The sequence below is a fragment of the Euphorbia lathyris genome, chromosome 1 (genome assembly GCF_963576675.1).
Source record: "Euphorbia lathyris chromosome 1, ddEupLath1.1, whole genome shotgun sequence".
NCBI classification, from domain to species: Eukaryota; Viridiplantae; Streptophyta; class Magnoliopsida; order Malpighiales; family Euphorbiaceae; genus Euphorbia; species Euphorbia lathyris.
In genome coordinates, this window is record NC_088910.1 from 66125576 (window position 1) to 66149126 (window position 23551).

At 36.2% G+C, this 23551-nt stretch overlaps 2 protein-coding genes across 3 annotated transcripts; both read left to right on the top strand.

Annotated features, from left to right (window-relative positions):
* Positions 1-15: 15 nt before the first annotated feature.
* Positions 16-3305, top strand: LOC136236066 (cationic amino acid transporter 1-like). 2 transcript variants are annotated; one of them, XM_066026177.1, is made up of 3 exons: positions 16-282; positions 410-827; positions 1820-3305. In XM_066026177.1, the coding sequence occupies exons 2-3, from the start codon at positions 416-418 to the stop codon at positions 3175-3177; spliced, it is 1770 nt and encodes a 589-aa protein (XP_065882249.1). In that variant the 5' UTR covers positions 16-282; positions 410-415; the 3' UTR covers positions 3178-3305. The 2 variants fall into 2 exon arrangements, with proteins under 2 accessions (XP_065882249.1, XP_065882254.1); XM_066026182.1 differs by having other exon boundaries at positions 415-827.
* A 5136-nt stretch (positions 3306-8441) lies between these two features.
* LOC136236076 (cationic amino acid transporter 1-like) lies at positions 8442-12458 on the top strand. The gene is made up of 2 exons (XM_066026185.1): positions 8442-8915; positions 10965-12458. Exons 1-2 carry the CDS (start codon positions 8495-8497, stop codon positions 12341-12343), a joined length of 1800 nt encoding a protein of 599 aa, XP_065882257.1. The 5' UTR covers positions 8442-8494; the 3' UTR covers positions 12344-12458.
* Positions 12459-23551: the final 11093 nt, after the last annotated feature.

Sequence of the window (23551 nt, forward strand, 5' to 3'; positions counted from 1 at the left end):
TATGATGAAGAATGACGTACACGTGTCCTTCCCAACTGAATCTTGGCTATGAATTACCGGTAACAGGCGGTTGTAGATTCTTCCCCTGTTCTTTGTCTACTACTATTAATACATAATAAGATTCTGCATGCTGTTGGGTGCGTCCAGTGACTTTTGAGGCAGAAACCCAAGACGCGCACACAATAAGCGCCACCCTCTACTTTCTCCAACACCGATCTCCGGCGAGTTCTTGAACTTGCCTCCGTGATTAATTGAATATCCGATTTCTCCATTCTAAATCAGGTAATTTTATTTATTTCCGTTGACTTGATGTCATTATATAAATGTATAATGCCAAACACTTGAAATTTGAGATCTGTGGAGATAATTGATTGAGATCTGTGTAATTATTCTGATTTTGTTTTGAAAGATTAGAATGGGAGGCGAAGGAAATGAAGGAGGGATGAGGAGGAAGATAGGGTGTTGGTGCAGAAAAGGCGATTTTCTGCCGGAGGAATCATTTCAAAGCATGGGGAACTATTTGAGTGCGCTTGGAGAAACTCCGATGAGGTTCAAGGACAGGCTTCTGAGCCGATCTATGGACTCCACTGAAATAAATGAGATGAAGGCTAGAAGCGAGCATGAGATGAAGAAAACTCTCACTTGGTGGGACCTTATATGGTTCGGTATCGGTGCAGTAATTGGATCAGGCATATTCGTCCTCACCGGCCTTGAGGCAAGAGACGAAGCAGGTCCTGCCGTCGTCTTGTCTTATGTAGTTTCGGGGGTTTCTGCCATGCTTTCCGTCTTCTGTTACACCGAGTTCGCCGTCGAAATTCCTGTTGCAGGTATATATTCTTTTTTAATTTCACTTTTTGGTACCAGGATCAAATTCAATTACAATTAACCACGTAACCAATACAATTTGGTTATATATATATTGCATCTAGTCATATTTTCAAACAAAATACATTATTTCTTTTATAGAGTTTCAACTGAACAAAAATTACCAGACCTCTCATCTCATCTAAATTACTAAATTAGTGTAGTTGTTTAGGCTCAATTTAATTCAATTTAGGCCTATATTGGTGTTATTTTGAATTTTGAATCTAAATTGATACTTTTTTAAAAACTTTAAACCTATTTTGATACCTTACTCCTTAAAATTGTTAAATCAATAAGACGAGAGATCCTGTCAATATAAAATGTGCAATGCTTAATTCTATTTAATATAGTTTGTATACATAATTCCATTTAAACTAAGAATAATATTAATTTTAGTAGAATAATAAAAAAAACAACAAGAGAATACTATAATATTATATGTTTCTTTCTTTAATTTTCACTCATTCATTCAATCAAACAAACATATGACATGAAGAGTGGACTTGTATAGTACTCTGTAGCTGACTTTTACAGTCGGCACATGCTCATTATCATCTTAAGTTACCTGACCTGTGAAGTTAATAATATATTAGTTGGGGTACACATATGGCTGACTTTTCTTATTGTTTTAGATTTACATTTCAGTGGATTACGCATACGTATACCCTACTACATTACGTGACCCTTCTACAACTTTTGACTTGTATTATGGCTAGGCTATAGGATAGGCTTGGGTTAATTAATTAATAATTTCCCCCAAAATCAGACTTCTTTTCACATTATATTGACCCAACTATATATTATAGTATAATTGAGATTTGTTAGCTTTAAAATAAAAAAATTAAAATTTGTACAATCATATCATATCATGTCCGAGTAATTAAAGTGTAACTAGCTGTTAAAAATTGAATTGATAATCTAATAAAATGAATTTAACATATATATGCAAATGCAGGTGGTTCATTTGCTTACCTTAGGGTGGAGCTAGGTGACTTCGTAGCCTTCATTGCCGCGGGTAACATTCTACTGGAATACATTATCGGCGGTGCTGCAGTGGCTCGTGCATGGACATCATATTTCGCCACACTCTTGAACCACAAACCTGATGAATTCAGAATCATAGTCCACACCCTTCCTTCCGACTACGGACACCTTGATCCAATTGCAGTAGTTGTGGTGGCCGCCATTTGCCTACTAGCTGTTATAAGCACCAAGGGCTCCTCCCGTTTCAACTACATCGCCTCTATAGTCCACATCATTGTCATCCTTTTCATCATCATAGCTGGCCTCATCAAAGCCGACACCAAAAACTACTCCTCCTTTAACCCATACGGTGCTCGCGGTATCTTCAGTGCTTCAGCTGTGCTTTTCTTCGCCTATGTTGGATTCGACGCCGTTTCAACTATGGCTGAAGAAACCAAGAATCCCGCCCGCGATATTCCTATCGGTCTAGTTGGTTCAATGGCAGTTACTACTGTGTTATACTGTTTGATGGCTATAACTTTATGTCTTATGGTTCCTTATGGACAGATTGATCCAGATGCGCCATTCTCGGTTGCGTTGCAGTCTGTGGGTTGGGATTGGGCTAAATATATTGTAGCTGCTGGAGCATTAAAAGGGATGACCACTGTTTTACTTGTTTCAGCAGTAGGTCAGGCTCGTTATTTAACTCACATTGCTCGGACTCACATGATGCCTCCGTGGTTAGCTCAAGTTAATGAAAGGACTGGAACTCCCGTGAACGCCACAGTTGTTATGCTTGCCGCCACGGCTATCTTTGCGTTCTTTACGCAGCTTAGCATCTTATCCAATCTTCTTTCCATTTCCACTCTGTTTATCTTCATGGTTGTAGGATTGGCACTTATTGTCCGCCGATACTACGTAAGTGGTGAAACCACGCAGGAGAATCGTGTGAAGCTGATTGTTTGCATTTTGATGATTTTGGGTTCGTCGATTGCTACTGCTGCTATATGGGGTGGTGGTGGAGATGGTTGGATTGGGTATGTGATTAGTCTTCCAGTATGGTTTTTGGGTACATTGGGACTTGCTGTTTTTGTTCCACAAGCAAGGGCTCCAAAATTGTGGGGTGTTCCGTTGGTTCCTTGGTTGCCGTCTGCTTCAATTCTTATAAATATATTCCTTCTGGGTTCGATAGATAGGGATTCTTTTATTAGGTTTGGCATTTGGACTCTTGTTTTGTTGGTATATTACTTATTGTTTGGCTTACATGCCGTATATGACACAGCTAAGGCATCGCAGAAGAATACTGCAGGGTTTAAGGCCATGGAAGAAGGTGCCCACTCTGCCAATTAATTAATTAATTAATTAATGACACAGTACAGATAGTAATGGGGTTTCTTACTATGTTGATGCACAGTATTTCTGGAATTCAAATTTATCTATCAATCTATATTATTCTAGTTTGTCTTTGTATGCGCACATTTTTCATCAAAATAGGTTTAAGGTTTTTGGGTAATTACCAATTTAGGTTTAACGTTCAAACTAGCACTAATATAGACTTAACGTTTACAATTTAATATTAATTTAGGCTTAATGTTTACAATATAGTATCAATTTAGGTCTCACATACAAAATAACACCAATATAGGCTTAACTTTATATGTTAGCTTTTTATTTAGTTCTATTTTCTTATTTATTATAATACAATTAATTAGTATTCTTGCTCATCAAAACCTTATATTTATCTTTCATCAATCATTCCATGACTCCTAAATTCCATGACTCATGCAATATATACAGTTAAAATAATATTGATATATGTCATTGACTATCCATAATATTTCGAACACTAGTGTTCGAAATATTGTGGATATCCAATTACTTTTAGTTTGCATATGTTACATGAGCAATGGGATTTAGGAGTGATGAAATCATTGATGAAAAACAAATATAAAATCTTAATGGGCAATAATACTAATTAATTGTATTGTAACAAATAAGAATACTAAATAAAAAGATAACATATAAAGTTACTAGGAAAATAATATAATATGGTTAATTTAATTGTAATGTTTAGCTTAAATTGGATATATTTTGTAAACGTTAAGCTTAAATTCGTATTATTTTGTAAACGTTAAGCCTATATTGGTGCTATTTTGTACGTGAGACCTAAATTGATGCTATATTGTAAACGTTAAGCCTAAATTGATATTAGGTTGTAAATGTTAAGTCTATATTGGTGCTATTTTGAACGTTGAGCCTAAATTGTTACTTACCCAAAAACCTTAGACCTGTTTTGGTACCTTATCCCTTTATTATATTCACTCCACGCGTTAAAAGAGGAATATATATATATGAAAGATGAATATTAGTGTAAGAAAATAAATAAAGTTATATTCATTATTATAAATAAATGAGCTAGGGCAACACTTTTAGACATTGTTCCTTTATTGGTGTATTCCGTATTGCCTAGGTGGAAAGGCAACGTGCTTTCTTCCAATACAACTGTTGCCATTTCTTTTTTTATAAAGGCAACGAACATTCATCCACGGCAACGATATTTCACCACAAGTAAAAGATATTGCTGACAGAATCCATCAATGTAGGCACCAAAAAAAAAGTTCTTTACCAATAATAATATAACAACACTTTATTCAAATGCATCTATGAAATACTCCATTTTGCTATGTGAATTTTGTGCATTCTCAGGCTAGGTTTTGTGAAGCCCAACCCACTTAAAAACATCCCTAACCCTAATTGGCCCATTCTTGATCATTCCACCCTATTCTCTCAAATTTTCATATTCTTTAGGGTTCTTATTGTTTTGTCAATTGTGGTAATTTAATTTTTGATATATGAAAAGTATAACTCTTTATATTATAAATGTCAAATAACTTCTAAATTGATGAAAAGAATCGTGAGAAAATAATTGAAAAAACTGTTTTTAACTGTCATATTTTTATACTTTATATAATTGGAATAAGTGATTGACAAACTTATAAATAAGTTTTTAAATTTGAATTTTGATGTAAATTTCCCTATTCTTTATCCTTCTAATTTCCTTCTTTCAACTCTAGCAAACAAGTCTTTACCTCGTGGCTTCTCTCAACACTGGCGGCTCTATGCCTCAACGTCCTTGGAGATCGAATAAAATAGCAAACATGGCTCGTTAATTTATTGTGTCCAACAATGATGATGGTCGATGTTCCAGAAGGATAGTTCATTGTTTGGTGATAACGATGAGTTCGAAACTTTTTCTCTCCGAAGATTTTGCTGCTTTTAGGTCTCATGTTGAGATTTCTCATCACTCTTCTCTGTCACACTTCCTATCTCTTCTTAATGGGAAGTCTGTTCTGAGAATGTTCTGAATGCACAACCTACGAAATTAGAATTCATTGAAAAGCTGGAGGATGTAAGAGTCCAAGTGTCACACCGACCCTAAACGACATCTGGTATCACAGGGGCAAGGCCGGCTCTAGGGGGAGGCCGCATAGGTGGCCGCTTATGGCCTCCGATCAAAATTTGTTTCAAATTTGATAATTATTAAGATTTCTATGGTTAAAACATATATAGACTTATAGACTTAAATTTTTAACAAAAAAATAGTGGTAGGCTGAATGGTAAAGTCATAATGGATGTATTTGTAAGGGTGAGAGTTCAATTCTTCGGATTGGCATTTTTTTTGTTCACATTTTCTCTTATTTTTTTTTCTTTCTTTTGACAACACTTTTACTGATTTTTCTTGATTTTTTTTATATTTGGAAACAATGTATGAACTATTATTTTGTTATTATAGTGATTTTTAAATTTTTTATTTTTTATAAATTACAAGACGAAATCCACTTATGAATTACAATTTGTAATTTGGTGTAAAATGTTATTTAGACTCTGATTTATTTAAAATTTTAATATTTGACCACTAATTTATTATTTGGTCACATTTGGACCATAAACTATTCAAATTGATGAAATTCCTCTTAATTTTGATGTAGTCTTGATAAAATCGTTTCCTTATGATATGTGGTGATATTTTGATATATGTACTTGACACGCCGTACGTTTTAAAGTTTATTTATCCAAATAATTAATGAGATTAAAACAAGAAAACAAAATATCACCACATCACTTATGAATTACAATTTGTAATTTGATGTAAAATATTATTTAGACTCTGATTTATTTAAAATTTTAATATTTTACCACTAATTTATTATTTGGTCATATTTGGACCATAAACTATTCAAATTGATGAAATTCCGCTTAATTTTGATGAAGTCTTGATAAAATCGTTTCCTTGTGATATGTGGTGATATTTTGACATATGTACTTGACATGTCGTACATTTTGAAGTTTATTTACCCAAATAATTAATGAGATTAAAACAAGAAAACAAATCTCTAAACTAAAATTTATCAAGTCTAGTTGTCAAAATATCATCATATGCCAATAATTCTTTTAAGTTTCCATCCAAATCGGATGAAATTTCACCAATTGGGATAGTCCAGTGGAGAAATGATAAAATTTTGGATAGATCAAGCGCTAAATGAGAAGATTTTTTGGATCAATCGATGTCCAAATAGTGTTTAAACATGTAATTCATAATAAAGACGCGACTCAACAAATCTTTAATCACCAAGATAAATTCTTCTATTTCTTTTCATAGAATCTTGCGATTAGGTTGAAGTTCAGCCGTCCAAGATTAATTTTCAAGAATTAATACTTTATCGTCTGCTTGCTTCTCTCATGACTAGTGAGAAGAAGCTTGATTTTACATATATAAAAGAAAACTCCATTTTACATATACAAAAGCAATAAGAATAATAATTGTTTCTCTCATTACTAGTGAGAAGAAACTTGATTTTACATGTATAAAAGAAAACTCCATTTCATATGACTTGAATTGTAGTTAATAATATATTGGTTTTACTATTTACTATTTATTATTTCTAAAATAGTATTAAATTTAAATATGAAAAAAAAGTACACAATATGCCTAGGGCCTCCAAAATGCTGGAGACAGCCCTGGACAGGGGACAAGATAGCGAACGTCTATAAGTCTAAAATGCGAACCTATTTTCTTCGAAATCAATCCATCACTTCTTAAATGTAAAAATTTATTAATTTATCCCCTTAACTCAATTACCACATCTTACGACTTATTATATTCTTAAACAAATTTTCTAATAGACCGTAAGAAACACTACTTCAGACTATCTAAAAATTTATTTTGCTTGGACTTGATAATGCTATCAAGCTTCTTACGTATCCCGAATGCAACATCTTTTGAATTTTTAAATCGAAAATCAAAGTCACGTGGATCTATTTAGTAATCTAGATTTCTCTTGACTAATTAAGACAGTCATAAATTTAGTCGATATTTAACTTTGTCGCTATTTTCGAATAGGGATAAGTATAAAAAAAAATGTTTGTGGTTTACCTATTTTGCAAACACAAACCTGTGGTTTTTTTTAACAAAAAGAGGTATGTGCTAAACGCCGTTACCAGAGAACGGATTTTTTCACTTACACCGTTATTTTTGATGATGTGGCAGTTTGACCGAAAAGTTGACCAGTGGCAAAACATGTATTAAATTAAAATACTTTATATTTAAAAGCAGAAAACACAGGCCCCAAAAATCGCGACTTCTCCCTTTCCAACCTTTGAACTCCAACATTACCAGACACCATAAACCACTAAAAAAACCTCATAATCAAGGCGGATTAGGAGAGGAAAAGTCGAAATTCGACATCTTCTGCATCATATAGTTCGTATCCAACCTCTTTTTCTAGAAAACAGAAAAGCTTAAGGAAGTATGAAGGAGCAGAAGTAAGGGTGAGGACCACTTTTTCAGGGTGTAAAAGCTTGGAAAGCAAGGTATGTAAACGGTTCGCACACCTCTCTAACATCGATTTCGTTACGTTATGTTTCTTTTAGTTAGGGTTTTTGCAATAGGAATTAGTAGATACGAATTTGTGGTTGTTGTGATAGGAATTTGTGGTCGTTGTTGTTAAAGTTGCATGTTAGTGTTAATGAAGTTTGTTGATTTGAGTTGTCTTTAATTTGATGTCCATTAAATTCAAAGTTGTGGTTTTAACGATGTTCATATGTTATTTCTTGTTTGATGTACAGTAATCATGATATAAATGAACGTTTATGTGTTGTTGTTATTAAGGTTGCATGATAATGTTAATAATGTTTATTGATTTGGTTCGTCTTTAGTTTGATATCCATTAACTATGTTCATGTAAGTTAAATATAGAAGCGGATTTAATTAAGAATGTTATTGTAACATGAGTCTACGTGTGAAAATGAATGGAGACAAGTTGGGTGAAAATAACATGATACCTATATGTATAGGGAGCGAAAACATGTTGAAAGTAAGAATTTGTTTGAAGTGTGAAGTATAATTATTAAAATGAGAAATTGAAGAAAATAGACTTGGTCAATTAAACCAGCTAAGCAAACTGATTCCTTCTTACTGAATAAATGCCGAACGCAGATTCCCTATCGTTTTTTGTTACGTCACTCTATTTTGTTTGACATTAATTCTTTCCTACCTACTTTAATTATATATATATATATGTATGCAATTATAGTTATAATCGCTCGCTGCTATATATAATATATATTTATTTATTTAGTTCCATGAACTAAAATTGAGTTTGTTGTGATGGTAGAGGGAGAGGGAGAGGGAGAGGGAGATGGAATCAGGCGGAGGAGGAATTGTTCATGCTCGAAGAAGGACTTTCTCCCAGAGGAATCATTTGAAAGCTGGGGCAATTACATGATGGCACTCAAGCAAACTCCGATGAGGTTTAAAGATAGGCTACTCACCCGATCCATGGACTCCACCGAGCTCAATCAAATCAAAGCTCGGAGTCAACATGATATGAAGAAGACACTAACATGGTGGGACCTAATCTGGTTCGCTATCGGTGCAGTTATCGGCTCCGGTATCTTTGTTCTCACCGGACTTGAGGCACGTGACCATTCCGGACCGGCTATCGTCTTATCTTTCGTCGTTTCCGGTGTTTCGGCTATGCTCTCTGTTTTCTGCTACACTGAATTTGCTGTAGAAATTCCTGTTGCTGGTACGTACCTTTCTTCTTCTTATTCAACATATATGTGGCCGCCATCAAATATCCTATTCATATAAAAATTTAGAAATAACCCAATAACTTATATGAGGTCAAAATTCTAAAATCCAATATTACGGGACCATTTTCGTTTCTCAGCAAAAAAGTCATAGTACAACCCAAATCGTAATATAAAAGTCATCCAGTTTTTCGTTTTTCAGTATTACAGTTATGGATTCAACATTTTGGGTCATGACGTTTAAAATGATGATTTTATTCCTGACTTTAATAAATTAAATTGGATTAATTTAAGACACTATTATAAAATTTACATATTTTTTTTTTATTTTACACCAATTGCATAACAATTCGATCTAAAAAAATGACTTCGTGTTTTTTATAATTTAATAATAGAACTAGAGATTAATATTTATATATTCGGTGAATTTTTTGAATTTTTTTTTATCTAATTCGTATAAAAAGATAATATATTTTTTTTATTGTTTTTTCACAGTTTGATGAATTATTTCTCAAATTGACTCAATTTATCAGCGTTAGGGGTAAAATTGCTCTTGACTTTCAATATTATGGATAAAATTGCACAATTTTAAACGTTAGGAGCAAAATTACTTCAGACACAAAACGTTAGGGGTATTTTTGCACCTTAAACATATAGTTATTAAATTTTAACTAACATCTCAAAATGACTATTAACAATTTTAAAATGAAAATATTGAAGAATTAAAGTTGTTTACAACGAAATTTATCATGAAACTAATTTTTTTTATTTTCTAAAATCACAATTTTTTAATTTTTCTATCTACTAACCAAATAACATCTAAATGACCTCAAAGTAAAAATTTTGAAGAATTAAAGTTTCTTAAAATATCATAAATTAGTGGAATTTTTTATTTTAAATTTGTCAACAACAACTTTGAAACTTTGATTGAAGTTTAGTAGCCACAATTTAAAAAATATAAACTTAAGTGACTTCATGTCAGTTTTTTTAAGTTTATTGAGCATACTATGAAAATGAATAAATTTCAGTGGCCATAAGTGTAATTTACCTGAAGAATACGAGGTATTCAAAATTCAGCAATTTATGGATATAATTAAAAATGGCCAAATATTCAAGAAAATTAATTGAATTAATATGGCGTACAGCAACATATTTTTTTTTATAAAATAATTAAATTATTATTATTATATATAATTTTTAAAATATTTTTAAGATACCTTCGGTAGTAGGAAATTTTATTTAATGTAGAAACTTTCTTTTTTTTTTTGGGAAAGATTATTTAATGTAGAATTAAGAATTATGAGATCGCTTTGAAAGAATTGGACTAAAACGATAGGCCATAACGCAGACATTTTGGACTAAAACCCGAAATTGAGTAAATTAAACGTCATCTTATTTCTCATCTAGTGGTAGATAGCAGTAACCATATATATATATATGTTGACAACTTGCTTAAGCAGACTAATATAAGTCATTGAAATTGACTTTACAAGGTTGGTTTATACCCTTCATTTGAAAGGAAAGCAGGAAAAGAAAAAAAAATATATATATTCAGTATTTACATTTTTAAATTTTCTATGTTTTATTATTTTGTATTTTAGCACCCTGAACTTTTAAAATAGTTTACCACATATTTATAGTTGGTTTTAAACATCTATTATATACTTATAGCTAATTTTAAAAACTTATCATATATCTATAGTTGGCTCATTTGGATCTCTTGCACACAAAATTAGTGATACGTCATGGCACACAAAACGAACTCACGTATTTTATTCTATAGCACGCACATATCACATGTGAAGTCCGAATAAATCAACCATAGATTTGTGATATATTGTTACGAACTATATAAAAAAAAAAAAACATACTTAAAAAACAGATTTCTTTACTTATAAATCAACGAAATCACGAGTTTTATTTCTATTTTTCCTATTTTAAACATATACTAGGATTTTCTTGAACGAACTTGAAAAGAATACTTAGTTATTAGCAATGACATTTTCCCTCCATAAGTAGAGTAATTATACTTTGCAATTTGTCAGGTGGTTCGTTTGCATATCTAAGGGTCGAACTAGGTGATTTTGTGGCCTTCATCGGCGCCGGCAACATCCTCCTTGAGTACGTAATAGGCGGGGCAGCAGTAGCCCGATCATGGACTTCCTATTTCGCCACTCTCTGCAACCATAATCCTGATGACTTCCGCATCATAGCCCACAACCTCCCAGACGACTACGGCCATTTAGATCCAATTGCTGTCGTAGTCGCCGCCATTATTTGCGTCCTCGCGGTTCTTAGCACAAAAGGTTCTTCTCGTTTTAATTACATAACATCCATTATTCATATCGGCACCATCATCTTCATCATCATTGCTGGCCTAATCAAATCCGATACCAAAAACTATATGGACTTTACACCAAACGGAGCCCGCGGGATTTTCGTATCCGCAGCGGTTGTGTTTTTCGCATACGTGGGGTTCGATGCGATTTCAACAATGGCGGAAGAAACCAAAAACCCTGGGCGAGACATCCCAATTGGACTAGTCGGTTCAATGACAATAATAGCTACTGTTTATTGTTTAATGGCAGTGGTTCTTTGCCTAATGGTTCCGTACAAACAACTTGATCCTGATGCTGCATTTTCTGTTGCATTCGAGTATGTAGGGATGAATTGGGCGAAATATATAGTTGCTTTGGGTGCATTAGAGGGAATGACGACCGCTCTTCTGGTGGGAGCGGTGGGGCAAGCGCGGTATCTGACTCACATCGCTCGGACTCATATGATGCCCCCGTGGCTAGCTCATGTTAACGAGAAAACAGGAACTCCGATGAATGCAACCGTTGTTATGATAACAGCTACAGCAATTGTTGCTTTCTTTACTAAAATGGATATTTTGGCGAATCTTCTATCTATTTCAACATTGTTCATATTCATGCTTGTGGCCTTAGCTCTACTTGTTCGTCGGTATTATGCATCAGGAGTAACAACATCTGAGGATCGTATGAAGCTGATATTGTGCCTGATTTTAATAGTGGGTTCTTCAATTGCAACAGCTGTTATTTGGGCGAAAGATGAAGATGGTTGGATTGGTTATGTGATTACGATTCCAATATGGTTGTTGGGTACTGGTGGGTTGAAGTTTTTTGTTCCACAAGCAAAGGAGCCAAAGCTGTGGGGTGTTCCTTTGGTTCCATGGTTGCCTTCTGCTTCGATTCTTATAAATGTTTTCCTACTGGGATCGATCGATGCGGTGTCGTTTCAAAGGTTTGGGATATGGACTGCTATTTTGTTGGTTTACTATTTGTTGTTTGGATTGCATGCTTCTTATGATACTGCTAAAGCTTCAGCTTCTGGGGAGATTATTAATAAGTTAGGAGAAGAAGAGCCGACCAAAATGGAAGAAGGTGTAATAGTCTCCCAATAATCTCAATTAACTTTCATCATGTGTATTAATTAATTCTTTAGCTTCATAAATTATGATTGTTTTTTTTTTTTTTTTTAATGAAAGAGACCATGCAATGCAGTACAAGTTAATGGATTATGTAAATCAAGAAAGTTGTTAAATATACTATTTATATATATATATACTATTTTCAAGAAATTTGGAAAAAAAAATAAATATCTCACTCAATTTAAAATATTAATTTCTAATTCAATTATTAAAGTTGAAAAATTATGGAATTTAAAAAAAAAAAACAACGGACATGCAATTGGTATAGAATAAGGAACCAAATCAAAATGTGTGTGTTGTATAATGATATCTGGAATTAATCCAACGTTAGACGTAAATTCGCTCTTAACTGCCAACGTTAGATGTAAAATTGCATCATTTTAGACGTTAGGAGTAAAATAACTCCTGCATGTAAACGTCATGGGTATTTTTGCACTGAAGTAAACCAAATAAAAGAAATATATAGTCATTCCGATTCTGAAGTAAACGAAACAAAATAAATAAATTGTCATTCCGATTCTGATTTCAATTTCGATTCTGAAGTTTCAACCAAATGGTTTTTTAGGTGTTTTGGTTGTCTTTTTGGGAATTGGAATTGCAATTATACATTATGCATCTATGTTTTTAATATGCTAGCATGATGCAAGTGGAGGCAATGTGATTTTTTTATTTTTTTATTTTTGAGGGAGGAAACAATGTGATTAGTTGTTTTTTCATACATGTTGCATTATGTGCATATTTTTAGTGTGACATGGAGACAAATTTGTTGTTTTGTGCATATTTTTAGTTTGACCTGAAGTCAAACTTATACTTGTTGTCTTTATTGATCATGTGCATAACAAACAATGATACCATTTCTCGGATTAAAATGCCTCGAATGAATACATGACTAGACCAATGAGTAAAAAAATTAGCATAAAAACGAGCATTTCGAGCCATTGCATGAGCTGCCCCGTTCGCTAACCTTGATGCAAACTTCACCTTAAATCTCGGGTGAGAAAGAAGAAAATCTCTAATATCTCTAACAACCTGACCAAACTATGTAAGGTCTCTATTTTGTGTTTGGATCGCGTCCAACATAGTTTTAGCATCGCTTTCGATAAATACTGAGCTATAACCTAAAGACACAACCCACCCCATACTTTCCTTAATCGTCATTGCTTTCGCCATCTTCACTGAAACCGTTCCTGTCATGTGAGTGATGTAACCTTAGATGAAGTTACCCGTACAGTCGCGTAATATAGCTCCTGCACCGATAGCATCATCACTTTGGAAAATCGCAGCATCTACATTGCACTTCACAAAACAACTAGGTGGCAGAATCCATCGGGTGATAGGTGGCTCTCTCATACTGCTACCCAAATTAGTCGGACGTCCCACTTGCGTAAGTCGAATGGGGGATTCTTGAATGTTATTGTGTGTGGTTGCTGTTGCGGTCTGGACCTCGAGCAGCCTAGGACGGGCAACCTGCTCCTGTTCGTCTTCAATAATTCATATTGTTGTTGTCATCGCATCGCTTAAAGGTGGCGAAACTACAGAAATTCTGTCATATGACCTGGCGCTGCTAGTGCCATCCGCTGAAGCGACTCCTCTACCTGGTTGTGCTAGGTCTCCGTCGGTCGGCCCATGTGAAATAGAGTATGCCGATGATCTTAATGGGACAGGAGCGCTGTGTCTGGTATTCGCACCGCCACTGTCAACTTCGTGTTCGCCGATATTATTTCGTCGATGTTCTGGTGGACCTGCAAAAAAATATCAGTTAGTTGAAAAATCCTCCCTCCCCAATACTTCAGTTCCATCCCGTAGTGGCTCCTCCCTAGCTCCACTTCCTCCAATATCGCCCCTCCCACTCTCCATCATGCCTCCTCCCACTCCAGTCCGCGCCTGTCTATTTTTCGAGACTTCCTCCCATTCCTCAACAAGTCGAATAGCGAATCTGGTAACCATATCAGGCCTACTTCTCTCCTGCTCCCACAACAATATGTTTCTGGCCTGCCAGATGGACCATAGAACCGCAAAACTTTTCTGAACAACACTTCTCTCAGAAACGGCACACAGGTTAAGTGCCCAATCCTCAATATACTCTCATTCCTCTCCAGGCAGTGTTAAATCCGCATCATGCCAACACAGTTTTGCAAAGGCACAACCAGCAAACAGATGTCATCCATGCTCAATGTCATTAGGGCACAATAAACAGTTTGTTGCTATCGGAACTCTCCTAGCTGCAAGTTTAGTCTGAATTGGAAGAATGCCTGGCATTAGCTTTTAGGAAAATAATTTAAGCTTGGGAGGCACCTCTGTTGAAACACCTTTCCACAAGATTTTGATTTGACAAAATCATTTAAGTTTAATCCATGATTAAGAGACAATTAAATTTAAGTGCTTTGATTTAATTGTACTAATTCGTTTGTTCAATATTGAGTATAAACATAAATGCAAAAGAAAATAAAAATTAAGACAAGACAAAGTCAGTATGAGAACACAACACAAGCTGAGTGAAGAGCAACTCAACACAAGAGAAGATTAGTCATCTTCAAAACAACAGCTTAAGAATGAAGCTGATCAAAGAAGCTAAGTGGAACGAAGCTCAGCATAAAAGAAGTCTGCTTCAGAACGAGATCTTGCAGAACGAAGCTGACCATGGAAGCTGAGTGAAAAAGAACTCAGTATGAAAATTTGTGAAAATCAAAGACAATGACTATCGAAGTGAAGCTGAGTGATCTTCAGGACAACATGAATGATCCGTTAGCTAAAAGACAAATCCGACAAATGTCTGCACCAATAATTGAAGCCTTGGAATTACGCAAAAGCCAAATTCCGAGATGCATGGGTCAACTGTTCGTTGCTATAAGACAAACTTCCGCAAGAAGACAAATCCTGTAGAAAGAAGACAAGCCTGACATCTGAAGAAATCAGAAAACAAGATTGGCCTGCACACCTGAAGCTGACCAGAAGTTTGTCCCCTAAAAGAGCCGTTTTGGATTCAACGGACAAATCAAATTCAAATCATTTGATCCTCAAAGTACAACTATAAAAGGACAAGCAATCCTCTCAGATCATTGTGGAATTACAGAATATACAAGAGAGAAAAATACAAGCTCAAAGCACTAAAAAACAAGAAAGAAATCTTACACCAACTTTCTATCCCTGAGAAGCTTACCAAAAAGCTGGCAAGCAAAGAAAACGGATGTGGAAGAAGCTCAAGACTTGACCACATATAAGTATGACGAGTTGATCGGATCTCTGCTGACTCATGAGATCTCAATGAAAAACTTTGAAGCAAAAGAGAAAGAAAAGTCAGAAGATAAGAAACAAAAATCACTTGTCATGAAAGCTGACTCAACCGAAGCCGACTCATCAAATGATGAGGAAATGGCCATGTTCACAAGGAAAATGAAGAAGCTGTTAAGAAAGAATGAAAAGAACAGCAAGAGGCCATTCAGAAGAAATGACAGGTACAAAGCTGAGTCCTGCGAAAAATACAAAAAGGACAGCTCCAAATCTGTCACGTGCTTTGAGTGCCATCAAACTGGGCACATTAAATCAAGCTGCCCAAATCTAAAGAAAGAGAAAAAGGGAAGCAAGAAGGCAATGACGGCCACATGGAGTGATAGTGATGATTCAACCTCATCTGAAGCTGATGCAAATGAAACGGCAAATATATGCTTCATGGCCGATGATGCTGACCGCACCTATTCTGAGCAAGCTGACCTCTCTGATGAAACTGACCAGGAGGAACACAATAATGAGGTAACATCCTTACTTTTGCTTAGAAATGAGATGATAAATGCCCTGAGTGATTTATATACGCTAACTAAAAAGTGCAATAAGAAAGTAAAGGCACTCAGCAGGCGGTGTGATGAGATTGAAGAAGTCAAGCTCAGTGACCTCCGATATCTTCTCCAAGACAATTCAACTTTGCACAGTAACATAGAACTTATGCATAAGTTTGTCTCGGAGGTCCAATCAGATTCAAAGAAACTGAAAAAGGATGTCACTACCCTACAGAGCCAAATAAGAGGCTCAAATAAAAATAAATCCCATGCTGAGTACTCAAGTACTAGTCAGCATAAACAGTTCACGCAGTGTGACTGTTGCGGGAAAAAGGGGCACACAAGAGAAGTGTGTTGGTACAATAAGCGGAATGTCCAATGTGACTTCTGCGGAAAGAAAGGACATACCACTAAGGTATGTTGGCATGCTCAGCACAATAATGCTGACCACACTCAACATCACCCTCAAAGGGTAACTCACTGTGACTTCTGTGGTAAAAGTGGCCACACTATAAAAGTATGTCGTCACAAATTAAAATATGACTTTGCTTCTGTTTATGCTAACAAACGAGGACCCAAAAAGAAATGGGTACCTAAAGATGAATAGTCTAAAATGCAGGTGAGCCTGAGATGCGTGGAGAAATCAAAACTATGGTATATAGACAGCGCATGCTCGAGGCACATGACTGGTGATGAAACTCAGTTCATCACACTAGAGCTTAAACGAGGTGGAAGTGTAAGATTTGGAGACAATAAGAAGGGTAAGATAGTCGGCTCAGGTACTATCGGAGGTAACCGTACTATTGAGTCAGTCTCCTTAGTTAAAGGTCTCAAATACAATCTGCTGAGTGTAGCTCAGCTTTGCAAGAGCGGCAGAAAGGTTGTATTTGATAATACTCAGTGTCAAATACTCGAGGGAAAAACAAACGTATTGATTTTAACTGCCCCTCGTGTAGACAATGTATACATGCTGAGTTTAGAAAACCAGTTTTCTAAAAATATATGCTTAGTGTCTAAAGAGGATAACTCCTGGCTATGGCATAGATGACTTGGTCATGTAAGCATGGACCTTCTTGCCAAATTAGCTAGAAAGCAACTAGTTGAGGGATTGCCCAAACTTAAATTTGAAAAAGATCAATTGTGTAATGCTTGTCAGCAAGGTAAACAAACTAAGAAGTCATTTCAAAGTAAAAATATTGTCTCAACCAAGAGACCATTGGAATTACTACACTTGGATCTTTTCGGACCTATCCAGCCACTCAGCTTGGGAGGTAAGAAATTTTCCTTAGTCATTGTAGACGATTTCTCTCGATACACTTGGATCATCTTGCTGAGTAGCAAGGATGAAACATTTGAGATGTTCACAACATTGATTAAGAAACTTGAAAATGACAAAGACCTAAAAGTAGGTCATATTAGAAGTGACAATGGTGGAGAATTCAAAAACCAACAATTTGATGAATTCTGTGAAGCCAGTGGTATTGACCACAATTTCTCTGCTCCTAGAACACCACAACAAAATGGGGTTGTTGAAAGAAAGAACAGAACAATTGTCGAAATTGCTAGGACAATGCTGAGTGAAAATAGGCTTCCTAAGTATCTCTGGGGTGAAGCTGTCCACACAGCATGCTACATTCTCAATAGGGCTTTAGTTAGACCTATTCTTAAGAAAACCCCATATGAACTTTGGAAAGGACGAAAGCCCAACATTGGCTACTTTCGTGCTTTTGGGTGTAAATGTTTTATACTCAACACAAAAGATAATCTTACAAAATTTGATGCTAAAGTTGACGAAGCGATCTTTTTAGGGTACTCAACTAACAGCAAAGCATATAGGGTGTATAATAAACGAATTCAGGTTGTAGAAGAGTCTGTCTATATTGAGTTCGATGAAGCTGACCCTACAGGAAAGTCAACTCAGCTCGATGAAGATGAACCAAGCTCAGCTTCCGCTGATCAAAATGGAGCCTCTGAGTCATCAATACAAGGGCTGACCAAAGGTAAGCAAGAAATTGAAATAACCTTTGTTGACCAATCTATTCCTGCAGAGATTGTAGAAACACCTATTCCAAACAACTCAACATTGCCCAAAGAAATAAAAATTCCAAGAGGACATTCGGAGAAGTCCATTCTTGATGCTCCTGACAACAAGCTGATGATAAGAGATCAGCTTAGGAAGTATCTCAGCAATGTTGCCTTCGTCTCAATGCATGAGCCAAATAATTTTGCTGATGCTGAGCACGATGAATATTGGATCAACGCTATGTAAGAAGAGCTTGATCAATTCACAAGAAATGAGGTATGGGATTTAGTACCTAAACCTAGGAATCAAAAGACCATAGGAACTAAGTGGGTCTTTAGAAATAAATTAGATGAGCAAGGCAACGTAGTTAGAAATAAAGCCCGACTTGTAGCCCAAGGCTATAGTCAGCAAGAGGGCATTGACTACGGTGAAACCTTTGCACCCGTTGCTAGGTTAGAAGCTATATGTATACTGTGTGCCTATGCTAGTTTTATGAACTTTAAATTATATCAAATGGATGTTAAGAGTGCATTTCTTAATGGCTTTATAAACGAAGAGGTATATGTTAGTCAGCCTCCTGGGTTTTAAGATCCAAAATTTCCAAACCACATTTATAAACTCAAAAAGGCCCTATATGGCCTAAAGCAAGCTCCAAGAGCTTGGTATGAGAGGTTGACCAACTTCCTGCTGACCAGGAATTATGTCAGAGGCAAAGCTGACACAACCTTGTTCATTAAGAAAAAGGGTAAAAATACCCTACTTGCACAAATTTACGTAGATGACATAATTTTTGGTGCTACTGACGATTCTATGTGCAAAGAGTTTAGTAAACAGATGCAAACTGAGTTCGAAATGTCTATGATGAGCGAACTCAACTTCTTCCTTGGACTTCAAATCAAGCAAGGTAAGAATGGCATCTTCATTAGTCAGTCTAAGTACGCCAAAGAAAAGCTAAAGAAGTTTGATATGGAAGAATGTAAACCCATATCAACCCCAATGGGTACTGACACTGTCCTTTGTGCTGACGAAAAAGGTAAGTCTGTGGATAGCAAATTATATCGAGGTATGATTGGCTCTCTACTCTATCTTACTGCTAGTAGACCTGACATTCAGTATTCAGTATGTTATTGCGCAAGATATCAAGCTGACCCCAGGGAATCTCACTTAATAGCTGTAAAAAGAATTTTCAAATATTTGCAGAGCTCAGTTAATGCAGGTTTATGGTATCCAAATACAAGTGACTTCACACTGATTGGATATACTGATGCTGACTATGGGCGAGATAAGCTAGAACGAAAAAGCACTTCAGGAGGATGTCATTTCCTAGGAAGCTGTTGTTGGTCCCTAGTAATTAGTTCCAAGGGGGGGTTAGGAACTAATGTAACTTTTTCTCTTTTAATTATGCTGACTTAATGTTATGTTAAGAGTTTGATAACTCAGCGTGTTGGTCAGCAGGGAGATTGACTAGTCAGACAGTTTTAGTTCTATGCTGACTAAGACTGTTTGACTTGAAAGTTGGGAATTGACACTTGAAAGTTCAGCTTCCAACTTAGCACTCAGATTTACTCAGTTTGAGTTTAAATAATTTATAAGCTGAGTAAATACAACAAGCAACACATGCACATATATATATATATATTTATATATATATATTTATATATATATATATATATATATATATATATATTGAGAGAAAGAGTTTAGAAATTACTCGGCACGACTTATCCTGGTTCGGCCTCTCTGCCTATGTCCAGTCCCCAGTTCCTCCTGGGATTTTCAATCCAATACTGAGCTCTTTCAAGGTAGAGCACAAACCCTTTACAAGGCAGTGAGTATGCAAGAGTACGTCCTCTATTCGTCTACTCAGCTCCTACTAAGTAGTACAACCCAGCACTTAGATTCTTCTACCACTGAATACTTACAACCAAGTACTCAGCTCAATACTCTCAATATTCCTATTGATCACACACTTGTTCTTTTTCAACTAAAGAACACCTTAGATGATTACAAAACAATCAATCTAGCATTTACACATAGAATAGAAAAGTTGGAGTAAGATCTTTTTGTATTTGAGTGCTTTCAGATTTTCTCTCTTGTATTTTTCTTTTTATACTTGGGCAAATGATCCAAGAACTATCATTGTCCTTTTATAGATGAATTTCTGAAGATTGGATCATTTGAGATGATTTAGCCGTTAAGTCCAAAACGGCTCTTTTAGCAGACAGCTTCTGGTCAGCTTCCGTCTGTTCCGCCATTCCCTTCCTCTGTTTTCTTCAGGCGTCAGGTTTTGTCTTCTTGCATCAGACTTGTCTTTTTGTGCCAGTTGTCTTTTACCAATAATCCATAGACCCATGATTCTTGGAATTAGTCTCCTTTGTATTTTCGAGACTTCAATTATTGGTGCAGAAGATTGGCAGACTTTGTCTTTTAGTAAACGGATCCTTCATGATGTCCTGACTGTCACTTAGCTTCATTCGTTATCTTCGAATGTTCAACTTCCATGCTGAGTTCCTTCTTAGTCAGCTTTGTTATGTTTGTATAATTCTGAAGGAGTCTTCCAATTTAGTCAGCTTCGTTCTGGCAACTTTGAAAGGAAGCTTCTGATGCTAAGTTCTACTCCACTCAGCTTCTATTCTTTCATGCTGAGTTCCATTCAACTTAGCTTTGGCTTATGCTGACTTTTGACCTGTTTAACTTTATATATTTTTGCACTCAATACTGAACAAACACATTAGTACAATTAAATCAAAGCATTAAATTTAATTGCCTCTTAATCATGGATGATTTTGTCAAATCAAAATCTTGTGGAAAGGTGTTTCAACAAACTCCCGCATTTTGATGTTGGCAAAATACATAATTATGGAACTCAGTTATAAGTTACCCCATGATTGATATATTTTTGAAATGACTCCCCCGTAAGGGTTGCACATATTGTCTTAACTTAATTCTAAACCTTCCAAGATTCAATTGAATTATCCTTAAGACATTTGTGTATACTGACTTAATTTAATGTTAGATTTTTCAAGATCTGAGCTAATTTGATTTAAGTCAGTTTTCAAAAATATTAGAAGTATGTTTCTACTCAGTTTATTGCATAAGTATTTTAGTGTTAATGTATACTGAGTATGTTTTACTTCTTAATTTGTTTGTTCAATTTTATCGACCAGATTGAGGAAATAGTGCTTGACATAGATTAAACAAAAAGATAAAGCAAAAAAAAAATACATAAAAGTTTCTATGCAAGTTCTAAACATTTACTAGACTATCTCTAGTTATACTTCTTCTTCTTCTGAGCTTGGTGGTCAGCTTGAGCTATTCCTTTGCCTTTGTCTTTACTTCCTGAGGCATTACCTGCAAGTTGAGTTCCTCATTGACTTGTCTCCCCCGTTTTGCCATCATCGGGTTTATAAATGAATGTGTCAGTGCGAGCATGAGAGGAGAGGTGAGTTGAATAACACTGGAGTCTCCTAGTACTTTCGCGCAAGCCATCAATTATAGGAACACTGTCATCTTGGATATGGCGGGGAACACGAAGAGAACTGCTAATCATGCTGAGCAGGCATTCATGAGATTTGCTAAGCCATGTGAGCGAGCTGGTGAGCTAACCAAATGATTGACGGTACATCTTAAGCAGGGCAGAGTCATAAAATATGCGCTGGGCATTGTTGATGCGCACTGCCTTCATAATCGCTTGGGAAAAGCTCAAGAGTTCACTGTTGGAGACTGGATCAACATCCATCTGTGCTTTGTTGAGGTTGAGTAGGCTGACTGCTTCACTCAGTTGGTCAATTGTACACTGAGAGGAGGAGGATACTAAGTCACGCGTACTGGTCAGCTCAGCATTAAGCTTGGTAAAGCATGCTTGAAGTTCAGCAGAAGTGGCAAACTCAGCATTGCCAGGTGCGCTTGATTTGGTCAGTTCTGCAGTCAACTTAGCAAAACATTCTTGAAGTTCAGCAGAAGTGGCATACCGTGGATTAACTTCGGATGGTTGTTGGATTTCGCCTTCAAGCGAGTTCAGATGGTTCACCATGGAGAGAACTAGTTCAGTCAGCTTTGCTATTTGATCTTGGCTTGGTTGCTGAGTTTTAACAGTCGTTATAATGCTTACTAGATCCTTGAGTCCTCTGAGTTCATTGAGAAGCTGAGTGATTCCAGGTAGTTGAGAGGACTCAGTATGAGAAGATCTAACAGCATCAGCTTGAGAAGGGTTCAAGTCTTGAAGCAAGGACTGAGTAGAGGCAATGATGCGTCGGCCTGGTTCAGTGGCATTCAAGTAGGTGAATTGAGCCGCATTTGTCTCAGAGGCTGGAATTGAGCTTGAGGGTGGAGGAGTTGGCTGTTTGCCAGATTGATCACCTTGATTAATGACTGGACTTTGATGCAGATTAGCTTCAGGAGCTGAGTTGTCAACATGCTGAGTTGGAGGTGGAGTTTGGTTAGTCATGTTGACCTGCTCATTCTGAGGGGATGAAGTTGAAGCAGGATTTTGTCCATCTTGAGTAGTTTTTGGATTCTCCGGAGTCTTGGCTTGTTCCTCAATATGAGTAACAGAGGCTTGGTTTTGCACAGGATCCGTTGGAGGAGACTCAAGCTCAGCATCATGAGAAAAGTATTTGAACTGAATTTTAGACATTTCAGCATCAATATCTTGAGGAGGAGAGTCTGCAAGAAGATCAATAACTTGAGTTTTATGGGCTTTCTTCTTAAGCCGCTTGAACTTTTGTTCCTTGGGAGGAGAAGGGTCAGCATCAATGTTTTCCTCATCAGTTTCAACTGTCTCTTCTACCATAGTTGGATGCTCATGTTGCTCAGCATGATCCTCAACAGCAACATTTTCTTCTTCCTCAACTCTTTGCTCAATATCAGCATGTTCTTCCTGCTCAGTATGGACGTTTTCCTCAACATGAGTTTCTTTCTCAGCTTCCCTTTCTACTTCAGCATTTGTTTTCTCAGCTTGTTGCCCAGTTTCTTTCTCAGCTTCCTTTTTTAGGTCAGTTCCATGAGCTTTGGACGATACAACCCAATCTAGGGGATCAGCTTCAACTGTCTTTAAGGAATTAACCTTCTTCCTTTTCATCAAGGGGGATTCAGGAGTTCCCTCTTCTTCATCCTCAGGCACTTCTGGCCTCTTTCTCTTCTCTGCCAACTCAGCTTTTTCCTTAGCCTTGTCAGCTTTAACTTTTTCTTGAGACACTAGTCTCACTTTCTTTGGAACAACATGGATGTCTTTGGAGCATGTTTCAATGGCCTTTCTCTTCTTCGTCTTCTTTTCCTTAGGTGACTCAGCAGGAGCCTCCACTTCTTTCTCAGGCTCATTTTCAGGCTCAATTTCTAGCTCAGCTTCATCATTTTCCTCAGCATCTACAACTTCTTCATATCCTT

Coding starts and splice junctions, on each gene's coding strand:
- LOC136236076 (XM_066026185.1), top strand. CDS start 8,495: ATGGTAGAGGGAGAGGGAGAGGGAGAGGGAGATGGAATCAGGCGGAGG. Junction 8,916..10,964: donor TGTAGAAATTCCTGTTGCTG/GTACGTACCTTT, acceptor GCAATTTGTCAG/GTGGTTCGTTTGCATATCTA.
- LOC136236066 (XM_066026177.1), top strand. CDS start 416: ATGGGAGGCGAAGGAAATGAAGGAGGGATGAGGAGGAAGATAGGGTGT. Junction 828..1,819: donor CGTCGAAATTCCTGTTGCAG/GTATATATTCTT, acceptor ATGCAAATGCAG/GTGGTTCATTTGCTTACCTT.